Source organism: Ursus americanus, chromosome 10, assembly GCF_024610735.1.
Source record: "Ursus americanus isolate L20-20 chromosome 10, mUrsAme1.1.p, whole genome shotgun sequence".
In the NCBI taxonomy this organism is placed as follows: Eukaryota; Metazoa; Chordata; class Mammalia; order Carnivora; family Ursidae; genus Ursus; species Ursus americanus.
Window position 1 is genome coordinate 30,613,960 of NC_142136.1, and position 16,037 is coordinate 30,629,996.

The 16,037-nt window shown below is 38.7% G+C and overlaps 1 protein-coding gene across 14 annotated transcripts in view; it reads right to left on the minus strand.

Annotated features, from left to right (window-relative positions):
• The window catches only part of LMO7 (LIM domain 7), a 193,590-nt gene that overhangs the window by 123,202 nt on the left and 54,351 nt on the right, over window positions 1-16,037 (minus strand). For all 14 annotated transcript variants that reach the window (XM_087865085.1, XM_087865083.1, XM_087865082.1 and 11 more), the window contains exon 3: window positions 3,103-3,173. In XM_087865085.1, coding sequence (XP_087721211.1) covers window positions 3,103-3,173 — 71 coding nt within the window. The remainder of the gene's footprint in view (window positions 1-3,102; window positions 3,174-16,037) is intronic.

Here is a 16,037-nt window from a genome sequence, read left to right on the forward strand (position 1 = left end):
ATAAACTACGACTAATGGATAAACGACTGCTACAATTAGGTAAAATAATAAGAAAACGCTTTAATGATGGTAATGAACCAGGATGCCTAGATCTTGTTAATGGGCAACAAGCAGACCCTGTATTTCACAAGAATCCATTTTCCTGGCCATGAACCAAGCAGAAGTCAGCCTTTTCCTGTAAGAAAATGAATTCGGAGTTTTAAAATATCCTAATCATATTTCAGCTGAAACTTGAGATCTGTTATGGGTAAAATATTCTCAAAGACAGACGGCTTGCTACATTTACCATGAATTCAAGAGTCAGGACTTTTAATACCAGACTCTGAGGGGTGGATTGTGCTGTCCGCGTAAGCACTGGAACTCAGGTGGTGGTGATCGAGCAGTGAAGTCTGCTTAATCATTTCACAGGCCAACCAGCTAGGCTGTCTGCACCACAGATTAGACCGAACAGAGTTACCTAGGCTTTTTCCCCCAACATCACAGCTTTTAGATTAGTATGTTTCATTAACCAGTGGCCACATACACTGTGATTTATAATTAAGCAAAAAAAATTTTTTTAAACAAACATCACACAGGGCTTTGATGCCCCTCAGTAAACTACAACTGCCAATTAGCAGAGCTTAGTACTTACTTATGCTACTTTTGGAAAACATTCATTTAAAGAATACTGGGTACCAAACATACTGATTAGACTTAATCTGGTAATGCACAAAACCCCCGATTGGTATTATTCCAGCTAGGAAACAATCTAAGAATGAGCTTTTGGAAATTGTGAATTAAAGTGACTTTCGTTAAACCAATATATCTCTAAACATGCATCCAAATGTTTGCTGTGAAGGTAGAACTTATGTCTGTAATCTAACAGTACTGCTTGTAATCAAAACAGTTTTTCATCGACTCTGAATATCTTCACTGGTAACAATAAGCTCCTTCTCTCAGGTTGGGTATGGTTTTTACAAATCACCTCAAATCATTCAGAGACCAGGCTGCTGCATACGTTGCATTTTAAATTAAAAACAAAAACAAAAACCTAAGTGTCACGCAAGTATGGTTAATGATCTTGTTATGGAGGCAATGGATCCCTAAAAATGATGTAAGTGACAGTTCCTACTGGCAGTATATATCCACAAAGTGACTTCCTTAAAAAGATCACCTATTTGAGCTATATGCTCTCACATGTCTACAAACAACTCAGTGCTTCGTAGGCACACTTCCTACCTAAGGCTTATCCTGACTTGCGGAGCTTACAGTGGAGAAAGTCATTTCTCTGCAAACCTCTAAATAGTCCATACAGCTAAGGTAGGTTTCAGATCACATGAATTTTTCTAACCATCATTCCCCCCTCCATCTTCCAAATGCATTAGGACACATTTAAATTCGACAGTTTTCAAATTAATATAAAGTAATTTCCTAACTTTGACCAATTAGACTGACCACACGGTCTACTAGAATTATTTTAAATGTATTGGCAATGGACTTCTAAATATACATCAGAAGAGGACAAGAAACTCCCCTTCAACTTTACTTGTGGCCCTTCTTCAGGTGCTGCTCTGCTATGTATTGGGTAGAACCACATGAAATTGACATTTCTGTAGGTCACAGAGGGTTGAATATCAATAACTTCACAAGATTCAATTTAATAACATTGCTCTAAGACAAAAAAGTTTGAACATCTACCAACAGAGCTAATGAGATAGAGGTTGTTATCTACATGGCCATCTTCCTAACAACAACTTACATTTATGCAAAGATTGTTAATATAAACCTTAATATAGATAGATAGATAGATAGATAGATAGATAGATAGATAGATAATTATGGAATTTTGCAACCCTGTAAGTGAGATCAGATATGCTGATCTCTACTTCATGGATGAGAAATTAAGGCTCAGATGCTAGGTCAATTGTTCAAATGTCCAAAAGTAATAGGGCAAAGAATCAAACCTAAGCCCTTTGACTCCTGATCTTTGCTGAAACAACCTTCCTTTAAAAGGATAATCAAAAATCGGGGCACCTGGGTGGCACAGGGGTTAAGCATCTGCCTTCGGCTCAGGGCATGATCCCGGTGTTGTGGGATCGAGCCCCACATCAGGCTCCTCCGCTATGAGCCTGCTTCTTCCTCTCCCACTCCCCCGCTTGTGTTCCCTCTCTCGCTGGCTGTCTCTATCTCTGTCAAATAAATAAATAAAATCTTTAAAAAAAAAAAAAGGATAATAAAAAATCATCTAAATATAAACACATACACTCCTAATGCTTACTTGTGGACAGATTCCATAAATACCTATGTGATAACTGTCTAGATTGGAATCCTTAAACCCTTTCAAAAATGTGGGTTCATACTCAAGGACATTCTTATAATTTATTTGCTCACTTCTGCAACCTGCATCCTCACCTTGGACTTCACCTTTACATCCCACAGGCCTGGCTCCGCCTCCACTCCCAAAGGTCACATACCTGGCAAACTGCACTATGCATCCACTGGGGGACAAAATAGTGGAATAGACACATGATGTAGGTCTCATACCATCAATCATGCCACCAGACGAGTTTACTTATGATGACCAAAACCTGGGATATGATTTTCAATAATATATTAATTGAATGAATGGCCCATGGGCCATTGACTCAAATGACTGTGGCAATGTAATGACTCCACTTAGAGCTTAAAAGAAAAATTTGCTACTGCCTCAATATGTTCTACAAGCATCACTATTTACTGATGAAGAAAAAAGTTTTATATTAACTTCTAAACCAGGCAATTCCGTATGTTAGAATATTCAGAGGGAGAGCTGGTGCAATGTAATAAGGCTTTCTCCTCAACCACCCACCCCTACTGGCCCATTAAACAATAACAGAATCTTTCTTGTTTACTAATTTAAAATAATATACATTTCACCAATGCTATCTTTCGATGCAGAGACTGATAACCCTGTCCTACTGCCTGGTACTATAGGGGTGTCAATTTGCAGAGATCAAATCTCACTTGTTAGCAAGAAAACAGATCTGTGACTACGGTGGCCATGGAGGGGGGAGTGAAGGCAACTCACAACACACATACACACCTTTGCTTTTGAATTATTTTTTCACTGGTTTAAATACTTACTCACACAACAGAACACCATTCTCTAGAGAAGCTCGAAAATCCTTTGTTTCAAAATTCTTCTCTGTTACTGCCTGAAAAACAGATTTGCGTATTAATTTTCTCTTAATCAGGGTTAGTACACAAGTCAAATTTCGCATTAGATTAACTAATATGCATCTAACGTTATCCTTGAAGGATGTGAATATATCAACAAAAGTTGTCCCATATAGGAAGTTACAAGTGGTTCTATGTTACAGAGACAGAGATTAACCATTTTAGTATGAACAGAAAAAAAAACCACGATGAGAGTTTTCTGTAATGGAACCATTTTATGGGTAATCGACAAAAGTTAGAAGCTACATTTCCAACATCTTTTCTATAAAAATCCTATGGGCAATCTAGCCTACCAAGAGTAAATAAAAACAGATTAAGATATAAACTTGAAATATCAACTCTTGATGCACATCATCAATTTCAATTCCATCCTTCAATTCCTCAAGTTTGATGACAAAGCTAAATTGCAGAGGGCATGAGTCTCCTTAAATGGATTCATGAAATGGCCCAGATTTGTGTAATGAGCTATATTTACTGAAACATCCTAGAGAGGGGGCTATGAAATCCTGATGGAGAGAGACAAAAAACAAAGCATGAAGACGGTGCATACTTTAAACAGACAATTCCCCACTTAAGGCTATAACATATGAACAGACCACCTACAGTTACCACAACCACTGTTCCTTAGTGAAACCACTGGAAAAATATCTGCAGATCCTGTCTCTCGAGGGTGGAGTAGCTGGGAGGAAAGGGGATGACAGGGTAGCAGAGAAAATGGAGTGGCTCATGGATTATCCCAGGTAACCAGGTGCTCATGGTCTGTGCAGCACAACTCTCTTGAATTTTCCCCTCAAGACAAGCACTGTGGGGCGCCTGGGTCAGTCAGTTAAGGGTCGACTCTTGATTTCAGCTCAGGTCATGATCTCAGAGTCCTGGGATCAAGCCCTGTGTCAGACTCCATGCTAAGTGGGGAGTCTGATTGAGGATTCTCTCTCTCCCACTGCCTACCTGTCCCCAGTCACGCTCTCTCTCTCTCAAAAATAAATAAATGTTTAAAAAGAAAAAAAGATGAGCATTGATCCCATCTAGTGATAACACAGTAACATCTCATATCTGGGAACTTCTATCCAAGCCAAAAAGGCATGAAAAAGTCCCAGGAATATCCAAAACCGATGTCAAAGTCCATTCTCTCTAGTCATAGGACAGCCCCCTCAGAGCCCCCAATACTTAATTATTCACCACTGACACAATCTGGTGATTAAGTTCCCACGTTAACCCAGATTAGAAGCAGTGAGTTAGAAGAAAGAAGAGTGGTACCTACTCACATGGAGAGCAGTGAAGAGTGACAGTCAATGGCCCTGGATGGGGCCAATCAAGAGGGCAGGGCAGCAAATGGCAACACGGAAAGAGAAAGGGCTCACGTCAGACAAAAGTATATTCATATCCCACTTTCATTACCTAAGAGCTGTGTGACCTTAAGCAAGTTAAATAACCTCTCTGAACCCATCTACTCATCTGAACAAGGGAAGTACCACCTACTTATTAGCTTGCAATGGCCAAGATGCTATGCAATCAAATACCTGAGGGTAGCTAACAACTGTAGAGCTTAACCTCATTACAGGCACTGACCTTCAAGTTAGCATTCTGAAAACACACTCTGATAATTAACCCTCAAAGGAACACCTCTGCACCATAGATAAAGCCGGGTTACATTCCAAATATTAAGTAGAAATAATGAAATTTACAGAGATATTCAGAAAACCCAAGTATCCAGAATGGTTTATTTCTCCAAAGAGGCTACAGAAAGGCAAAAATCATAGTATGTAGATTTTGGACCACCCCCATCCATGTCAAAATATTAATGTACTCCTGTGTGTATGTGTGTGTGTATACATATTCTTGTATTTAATACATATATATTAATCTAAAGAGTGATAAAATTAAAATGATACAAAAATCTAAATAAATCTAAATAATGATATAAAATGAGACTCCTTTTATACTGTATTTATAAAGAAGACAATATAAAAGCTGAACAAAGATTTTTAAATAGTCCATATTTTAAGAACATGGGAATCTGGCAAATTCTGTACATCACTGAAGATATTATAAAACGATACCACCTTTCTAGAATACAATTTGTGATATGTGTTCAAAGTCTTAAATTTGCATACTCTGAAGCACACCATGTGCAGATCCAGGAATTTATACTAAGACAACAGGACAAGAACGCAAAGACATGACGCAAGAATTGTTTCACAGTGTTATGTGTAATAGCAACAATTATAAACATCCTGAATGCCCAATAAGAAATTGGTTCAACTATGATACAACCATAAAACAAAAAGCTACATGAAATTTAAACTGGTGTCATAAAAGTAGTTTACTTGTAAAGAATACTTAATGTAGGGGCACCTGGGTGGCTCAGTCGGTCAAACGTCTGGCTCTGGCTCAGATCATGATCCCAGGGTCCTCGGATGGAGCCCCGAGTGGAGCCCCACATCAGGGCTCCCTGCTCAGCGGAGAGCCTGCTTCTCCTTCTCCCTCTGCTGCTCTCCCTGCTTGTGCTCTCTCGCTCTCTCTCTCTCAAATAAATAAAATCTTTAAAAAATAAGAAAACTTAACGTATTATTAAGTAATTTATGGAATACATGAAGTATACCAATTACTATAACTCTACAGTAGGTATTATATAAATAAAAATGGAATATATTAACAGTAATTGTTTCTAAGTGGTAGAATTATACCTTATTTAAATATATTTTTGCTTATAATCTGCAACAACCACAGGTGTTTCTTGTGCAATAGATATACAAATTAACATTTAAAAAAATTCAAAAATGCCAGAAACCATCAGATTTGAGTCAATTTCCTGTATCTCCCACATTTAAAGGATAAAGGAAATTTTTATGCTGTGTAATTTTTCTCATTATCTATGAAATCCACAAAATCCTTAAATTTAATAATCCTTCATTTCCCCCCTTTTGCTAGTGAGAAGATTAAGGCTCAGTAAGTTTAACTTTCTAGAAAGTTACAGAACCATCCACATGCAACCGACACCAAAAACCTACAGCATTTTACACGCACTCAGTAAGAGAGTATCCCAACTGCTTCACACACTAAATGTTTCTAAACTAAAAAAGTTGTCTTCAATCCGTATGTAGAATTTTTAAAATCTAAATTAGTATATTAGACCATGCAATATGTCTTCTAAAATAATCCTCCACTGTTCTGGGTATAAAAAGTAACTTGGTAAATTAAAAATGTTCCAACAACTTTTTTACAATGTTCCTGGACAAAAGAAAATCTGTGTCTTAATACATAATGATTGTGTGTGTGTGTGTGTGTGTGTGTGTGTAAAAGAGACAGAGAGAAAGAGTGAATACGGCACTCTATTAATAAAATGAAAAACTAACTTTAAGTGGGTTAAGAGTTTCCCTGGACATTTTCATGTACAAAATGCTCATACTGTAATGTTAGCTAACTCAAGCTCAATAACTCAAAACATCTAATTACTGTAAAGTAAAAATTTTTAATTAGCACATTATATAACCATGTAAACATAAACTCATCTAAGACCCATCCTAAGGAACTAAAACAAAAAAGTTTTTCCCAGAGTTTTAAATCAAAAAAAGAAAGCATAAATTTATTTATTTTTAAATATTTTATTTATTTGAGAGAGGGAGAGAGGGAGAGCAAGGGGGGTAGAGAGAGAGAATCTCAGGCTGACTCCACACTGAGCACAAGGCCCAACTCGGGGCTCCATCTCACAACCCTGAGATCATGACCTGAACCAAAACCAAGAGTTGCACGCTCAACCGACTGAGCCACTCAGGTGCCCCCTAGAAAGCATAAATTAACAGCAGGGATTTTTCGGTCTGCAGTGGCTACCTGGGCCACATTCACTAAGAAACCTACAACAGGGCATGTAGCATTGCCACGTGAGGCCATGTCAGTCTCCAGAGCCCCTGCTATTTCCTACCTGTAACTCTGGAGAAGCCCGCTTAACTTCTTAGCGTTCTGATCTGTGCGTGGAGATACGAAGTACCTACCTCACAGGGTTACTGAGAATTAAATGAGATAAAGTATATGAGGCACTCCCCAACTTGCCTGACTCCGAGGGAGGAGCACTGAAAAATGTCAGCTAGTGTAATTAGCTGTTACTATCCATCTGTAGAATGAAGATAAAAAGTTTCATCTTATCAAACAAAAATCTGTTTTGCCAGATATAACATCCTTTAATTAAAGGAAGAAACTGATTTACTGCATTATAAAAATGCACGAGACTATTTTCTGTATCCTGGAAAGTGTAAAAATTATAGAGCTCTGTAAAGGACCTCAAAATATAGTGAAAGCAGTTTGTTCAAAAAAAAAAATTAAATCATACTTTAAAATATAAACCCATCCTCATTTTAAAAAGAATTCAGTGTGCTGAAAGAAATCCCAGACTCTTGAAAGAACAAACTGCCTAGGAGTTCTAACAATTACTATTGCGTTCAATAATTTTGAACCTTACTCATTAGCAAGTTATTTGAGGTGTGATACATTTTACGTAATGAGGTGTGATTCATAGGAACTAAATACATAAAGACTATGTGTTTCCCTCTTAAGTTATCAGAAGTCAACACAAACAAGAGTCATAATCACTGTGTAGTCAAACAGCCACACCTTGCCTTCTATAAAAACTTGGCTTTTCCCTATTTTGTGCCCCTTTCCATGTTTCCTTCATGCAGTTAAAGAAAACCTCAACCTCAACTAACCTGAGAGGAACATCAGGCAAAAAGACCTGGGGTTGAATCCTGGACCCATCTCACTCCATACACTTTTGACAAGCCACTGCTCAGTCCCCTAACTAAAACAAAACAAAAACAAAAACCCCCAGGTATTTGCCTTATCTACTTCACAGTACACAGATGATATGTAAAAATAGTTGACTCCCCTAAAAAAACAAACAAAAATCAACTACACCCAAGAGGAAAGGCCAGTGTCTCTTCCAGCCCTGTGTCCTGTGTGCTGACTGGCTCTGCTACTGGAAACACCCTAACAAGCGACAGGACCCAACGTGAGGCTCTGGGGTGAGAAGCTTCCCCCAGAGTTAATTAGTCTCTCCGAGTATTCAGGGTGGAGCAGCAGGCCCAAAACATACTCCCCACAAACACTGCTGTCAAACCTGTCTCACCACCTGTAGCCTCCAGAGAAGCCCATGATAGGAAGTTTTCAAAGGGCATTATTTTGAGGAAGAAAATCATCAGCTAAGTATGCAAGTTCACAAATTCCCCAAAAGCCATTTCTTTGGCTCTGAGATGAATTATTTTAATAAACAAATGGGAGTTACCTTCATACCCTCTACTGCTTTGTTTATGGTTTTATTTTAATCCTCTGGCTGGATGAGATTTCCCACCAATATAAGCAACACGTTTCTCTAACGTTGCATCTCTCCATTCCAATTCTGACCACATAATCCGCATGACTTAAATCCCAAACATTCTGGGAACTTCTCAAAGACCACTTCATACCAGACTGGTTATCAGCAAAACACCCACTAGTGCAAGTCAGCAGACACTCATCTTGTTTAAATTTTTCAATTCCTTTTAAGCAGCCACGTAAAAGATGTTTAGAATCCAAAAAGCACTCTCGATCATATTTTTGTGTCAAATCACAGTATAAAAACACAGTGCCCGTTTGAGATTGTTTTGAGAGAGAGAAAGTGATGTTTGCAACAAAAACTAGGCTATGAGCTTCAGCTGGTCTCCCAACGGATTCCAAATTAAGTTACAATCTCCCTGATCAACTACTAGGTCATGTTTACGATACATACATATGATCGCCATCATGCCAATCACATCAACCTAAGTATTGCAAGAAAACCCAACGAAACAAAAATCAAGGAATATTCACCAGCAGAAGCCACTGTGGAACACAGGACCCACATCACGCAACACTTCACGAAAGACGGCGGCCTTAACTTTTCCATTCTGGGAGATGACTGAGTGTTTGCCTTTGAATGAGGGGGATCTTATAGGGCGTTGTTTCCACAGTTGGAAGCCCCAGGCCGGCACACATCAAGGAGCTGCCATGCTTTTCAGTCAATCTCTAAAGCTGTCAAAGAATTTAAAACACCTCTCTCTCCTTTCTTCCATTAAAATTCATTTTGGGGATGACAGGAAGGGTCAGTCAGTGAAGCATCCTACTCTTGATTTTGGCTTAGGTCATGATTTCAGGGTCGTGGGATTGGGCCCACGTCAGTCTCGATGCTAGGTGTGGAGCCTACTTGAGATTCACTCTCCCTCTCCCTTAACCCCTCCCCCACTCTCTCTCCAACCCTCTCCAAAAAAATTTTTTTTTCGTTTTTGAAGCAACCACCATATGATCCCCATAACGCCACAATACAGGTCCATTTTTTATATTCCATGAGTTGTTCTGTTATTACTTATGATACAGTAACTTTGACTGAGCTTTTGATCACACATGCCAGAAACTTATAAACACAGGGACATTAGGTAAAAACTAAACATAATTTAAACAGAACAAATGTCTGCGTCTTAGCTCCTTTCCTTGAGTAAAATTATTGAAAAGTTTATTCACAATGTTAGAGAAGCTGGTTCTTCCCAAAAAGATGGGCTCTGTTCTTTTTAAACTACCCTCCTACTGTGTCCCAAATAAAAAGGAACTTGAAGACAGAGAAGCTGAGATGGGAGGTTCACACTCCTTCCTTGTGTAACTAAGTCTCTGATCTTCTCCGCTATGAATCAGGTACCCAAATTATGAAAGTCAACACTTACTCTGCTTACTATGTGCACAATCTCCCTTAATCCCACAGCAACCGTATGTGGTAGGGTCTCTTACCCCATTTTTCCATGAGAAAACTGAGTTACAGTATGGTTGCTTGAGGTGAGATCGAGATCAGTAAGTAGCTCCCTACCTAACAGGCAGTGAGTATCCGGTAAGAGGGTCTATCATAGCATGGAGTCAACTCTACAATGTAATTAGGAACCTATGCCCTGGCCATGCCAGTCTACACTGCATACTCTCAAGGATGCAACTGTCTTGCCCATCTTCTCATTGGTTGAAATACAACTTACACGTACTAGTCACTCATGTTAAATTTACTTATTACTCTTTCCATGAATATTTACGCTATGAATATTTTAAGCAAAGAACAAGACCAAAACGAAACAAAACAACTCAAACCGATGGTTTCATTTCAGGTGGGGCAGGAGGTGATGGGGAGTATGTTTTAGAGGAAGAACCTGCCTCAGTTCCTGAAATCGCTTTAAAAGTAGCCTTCTACTACATAAAAATGAGTCCATTTTAGTTTTGTCAATAGTTTAGGAACAAACACGAGAGTCCAATCCATGGAAGCATATCACTGTAGTGATACGCCTTTTCAGAAGGGAATATTCTTGGACGAAATGTTCCAAGTTGAGAGCTTGTTACCACTATGGATTTGCTACCTGAAATTTCTTCCAGGCTAAACGACATCTTGGAATTTAACTTCCCCATTTAAATTAACTTTCTTAATTTTATCTAAGATACTAAGAAGGTACCCAGTTATTCATTCATTCAAAACTCGTGTAATGACAATTACTATGCACATATTTGACATGGTGCTTGGCACAAGGAATTTAAAAAGTAAGATGAAACAATTCTTGGAAATTCCTCTTTAAAAGTCTAACCCTGTTTTGAAATGTGTAGTCAAAATGGTATTTTAAGACTGGGCATCTCTTTAAAATGTGGTTAACCCTCTGAATTACAGCATGTTCTTGGTTAACTTATATTGTATAGTCAGCAAATAACATTGCTCTAAGCAACCTAATTCTCAAGTCACTGGCCTCTTTGAAGATTTGGCACCATATTACATAATATCCTGGACTATACTAGGACTGTTTTTGCCAATGCTAATATCACTTGATAACAAATCCAAAGCCAGCTTTTCGTCTTCCAAAATAGCGACAATGAGAATTGCACAGATCCCTGAATTCTAAATGGAATCCAAAAGTCTCATAATGGTCAAAAATCTAAACATGTTTCCTGCCCCACTGCCCCCTTAAATCCTCAGTCTCAGTGGCTCATGTAAGTTACACCTCCCACTTCGCCTTCTCTTGGGAAAGACTCCCAGGTCCTCATAAAGCCAGGAAGAGCAAAATGTGAAGCTCCCAACTGAATCCCCAGATAATTAAAAGCCAACTGTCTTTATGAACACTCAAAATTCTCGATCATCATTAGGCCAAATGTCAGCTACACTCAGATTTAAGGGTGCCAAAAAAAAAAAAGAATGAGTTTAAACATAATTTCTGCTCCAGAAGTGGCCATTTCCCCACACAATTACCAACTTTTAGTGTACAGACCCAAATTATTTTGGCTAAAACATAATCATTTACAAGCCAAAAATGAACAACTGGAAAGAACTAAATAAAACCGAGGAAAGAGGAAGATTCTCTCCAGGGCTGACAATTTAGGTGGCAGGTTTCATCTAGATACGAAATCCAGGACAACCTATTAGCAGCTAGTTAAGTTCACTGAAAACATCACACACACAAATGTGCTCAGATTTTACAGATCCACTTTGTGTTTTGTTAACAATCACAAAAACTACTTTTAAAGGGTAAAGTATAAAGTACATTTTGTCTATAAATACACATTCATATTCTAATTTATGCTGTTGCCGACAACAGGAAAAAATATTCCAAGGGAAAAAAAAAGTCTACCAAAAGACTAGTCTAGTGCATAAATTATTAGTTTTTTTCTAGATCAAGGAGCTTTTCAATAACTAGCACACATAGATGTGAACACCCATTATCAGGATATTTTAAGTATAGTTCAAATGCTTAATATAATCATGGGTTTCAAGAGTCAAGAGACAACCTTCTTTTTTGCAGAAATGTCTCACACACACATTAGCAAGTCTCAACAATTATCTGCTTATCTCCCTGTGAATTACTAGGAGAGTCATCACTGTGGGAAACATTCATTTGGGGAAACAGTGTGTCTATTACAGGTGAGAGCCACTACTCATTTTATATGAACTTCAAATTGATAGCTATACCCCCAGCACAAATGATATGCTTTGTCTCCAGTGTATGTTTGGTAGTAAGGAGTGTATGTTTGGTAGTAAGGAATGGAGCTGAGGTGACCACTAACACAAGAGTTCCCTAAATAATTCTTAATCGATTCCTATTGCAAGCTAACAACACAGTCCTTCTGGTACCCATTGGTCAACCTTCCTTCCATTCAACAATTAATTTCTAGGAAGCAAGGAGATAGTTACAATATATTCCTAATCACATACCCAAGAGAAATAAAAACATGCCCACACAAAAACTTGTCTCTGAATGTTCACAGCAGCATTACTCATATTAGCCAAAGCATGAAAACCCAAATGTCCATCAGCTACAATGGAGTATCATTCAGCCATAAAACAGAATGAAGTACTAATACGTGATACAACATGGATGAACCCTGAAAATATATAGCTAAGGGAAGAGAGCCAGACACACAAAGAATCACATACTGTGTGATTCCATTTATGTGAAACGTCCAGAACAGGCAAATCCATAGAGACAGAAAGTAGATTAGTGGTTGCCAAGGGTTAGGGGAAGAGAAGAATGGGGACTGACTGCTAATGGGTATAAGGTTTCTTCTGGAATGACGAAAATGTTCTGAAATGAAGCAGCGGTGATGGTTGCACAACTCTGTGAACACACCAAAAACCAGTGAATTGTATACTTTAAAAGAGTGAATTGTATGGTATGTGAATTCTATCTCAATAAATACGTTCTAAAAAATTCAAATTGTACACCTAGAAACTTGTGCGTTTTATTGAAACTTAATAAAGATGATTTTTTAAAAAGATACTTCCAAAAAGCCTTACATGGTATCCATACCCCAAACGCAAAAGACATTCAACAGGCGCTAAGCCAATAAAGTAATTTCTGTATTCTATATGCCTACCTCCCCTAAAAAGCTATATGTAATTTCACAGAAATAGAACTAAATTTCCAAAATGGAATTTCCAGCCCCTCTACCTTACACACAGAAATGTTTGAATATTAAATTATGATATTTCCTTTCATATCTTTTTATCTATCTTTCCATTTTTTAATGTGTGATCTTTGCATTGTATCTAAACAATTCCACAACCCTAAGTTTTCTTAGGTGCATTTACAGTCTTGTTTGATAATTCACTTAACTTACATTGTTTCAAAGCGGAAAACACACTTACCGCGTAAAAAGGAGGACCGCAGCAAATGGACTTAGATACTGCCACATAAACTGCTGCTTTGAGTTAATTACGATCCCAACAACAGAATGGTTAGGAAATCAGTTTTCCTCAAACAACCTGTAGGCGCGTTTTCCCCTACTTTCTCTCCATGGCCTTAACAGATCTCAACAAAGTTTCCAGTTTGTTCATCTCAAAAGTAGATATGCTGATGGCTCCATAACATACTAATTATTAGTTTAAAACATACTTTAATATTTTATTTATTTATTTGAGAGAGAGAGTATGAGCAGGAGTGGGGGGAGGGGCAGAGGAAGAGAGACAAGCAGACTCCACGCTGAGCACGGAGCCTGACCTGGGGCTCAATCCCAGGACCTCAAGAAAATGACCTGAGCCGAGGTCAGAAGCCTGACTGACCGAGCCACCCAGGTGCCCCAGTTTAAAACATCCTTGACTGAATAATAATTTTATTTCTCTATATTTGAATCATTTGTTTGAAGGCCATAAAAATTGAAGCACTGAGAATCATTTTTTAACATTATTCTGTTATATCAAGACATAATAAGATTGGTAGGTGTGTTCCCTCTTAGGGACACAAAGGGAAGACTCTGCCCAAAAGAATAAATGAGATTGTTTAACTAAAAAAATATATCAGTGACCTTGAGAACTTGACTTCAGGAAAGCGTCGTGACCTCCGGGAGAACTTGACTTCAGGAAAGCGTAGTGACCTCTCTCAAAGAGTTCGGATGGCTCCTTCTACCCCCCCCCACCCCGCACCTTTCACTCCTGTCTACCCCCTACTGTTCTCAGCACTGTATGGTAAATGTGTATTCGCATTCATGGCTCCCCTACTGGCCTAAGTTCCTAAAGGAGATATCTTAGCCCACAGGCTGACTCCAACCTGTAGACATGTTTTGTTTGGCCCACACAACATGTTGACATTGGGAAATATGAACCAAAGTTCTGGAATGCTGACTTCTCTTTTAAAAAGAAACGTCCGGCAACACTGGGCATGCATTACTTCATAGCCCCAACAGGTTGCCCCTGAGTCAATAACAGGCCACTCTGGAGAGAACACACTCTCCAGTGACAACCCTATGCTCCCATATCGGCCAACACCCAACCTTCCTCATTCATGAACTCCACTTGGCAGGTCCCTGCAGGCACATCCCTTTGAAACTATATAGGGTTTTTTTTTTTTCATTTTATCCTCAAGGCCTAGCACAACTCCTAACCTGTAGGAAGGACTCTTGCTTGAGGACTCAGAATTTAAGGGGTAGAAGAATCACCTGTGGTGCTTGTAGATTAATCCAGGCCTTTCTCTAAGAGATCTTGATTCAAACAGCCTGGACCGACACCTGGAAGTCCACCTTTTTCAGAAGCACCCTCAGAGTCTTGCTAAGAATGGTCTCTAATAAACATGGTTTTAGTTTTAGGTATCTAGGGTTCTTAAGAGTCTTGATTTCCTTATAAGAAAAAGAATCTGGACTAAATCACCACATCTCCTCCCAACTCCCAATGCTTTGGCTCTTTACTGGAAGTCTAAGGAAAGCAAGCGAGAAATTAGTTCCTGTTCTCTGCTACCCCCTGCTGGCACATTCTTTGTACTGCAAAGGAATAAACTTCAGCCCTGGAAACACTGTCCTCTAATTTGAACGGCTAGATCCAAGTACATAAAAAATACTACAAAATTGTTTAAAAACACAAAACCAAGTTACATTTACAAAAAGGAAAAAGAAAGATCTTACAATTTTTTGTGTCAATTATACCTCAATAAAGCTGATTTTTTATGTTAATACCACTAGTCTGTTTTCTTTGTTAATTCTACAAGAGCTTCTGGATGTGTTTCTATAAAACTGATTTTGGAACACACAAATAAATTTTGAGACTTTTAGTGGAAAAATATGCACATTAAAGTATACAATCTGTGCAATGTAGATTTGGGACCTACTACATGGAACAACTTTCTACCATAATAAAAGTTCCAGAAGGGAATGATCTGCATTTTAGGAAAAAGCAAACGTTGATACAGAAAATGTTCTAGGCCAAACATATGTAATTCATCTTGAGTGGGTGAGATTTCTAAGATTCCTCTCGATGGTCAGGATGGCTTCTCTTTCATCTGATAGACCACCAAGAAGCTCATGAATCTGGGTCCCATGCCTTCTGGATTTAGTTTATAGATGGAGTCTGCTCTCCAAGCCTAGAACTACTCTCCAGAAGGGAAATAATATGGGCTGACAGCCAATCGTAACAAACTGAAGATCTCTGCCTAGATGTTCAGGCAAAACCCAGAAGGATCCATAGCAGAGAACAGTTGGGTGTGACAGGATGTATAGGAGGCAGGCAAGCATGGGTTAATCTGGAAGCTTTCTCATGATTACTTCACCCTCCTCGAAACTGTGAAGCTTGACCTGCCAACTACTCCCTTCTTCAAATTCTTCAGCTCACCTGCTCAGAGTTCTTCCTCCACCTTCTAAACCTTGTTCATTCCAGTATAAACTCCAAACAGGTCATCCTACATTGAAACTCTGGTCCTTCCCTGGGACATCCCTTCATGACTCCCAGTTGAGCATTTCCCTGTCGAGCACCTTTATATCACCACAAAACCAGCACGTAAAATAGACCTCACCCTCTCGTCAAAGACTGAACTGCCCCACCTCACTTCGCTACTGAAATCACA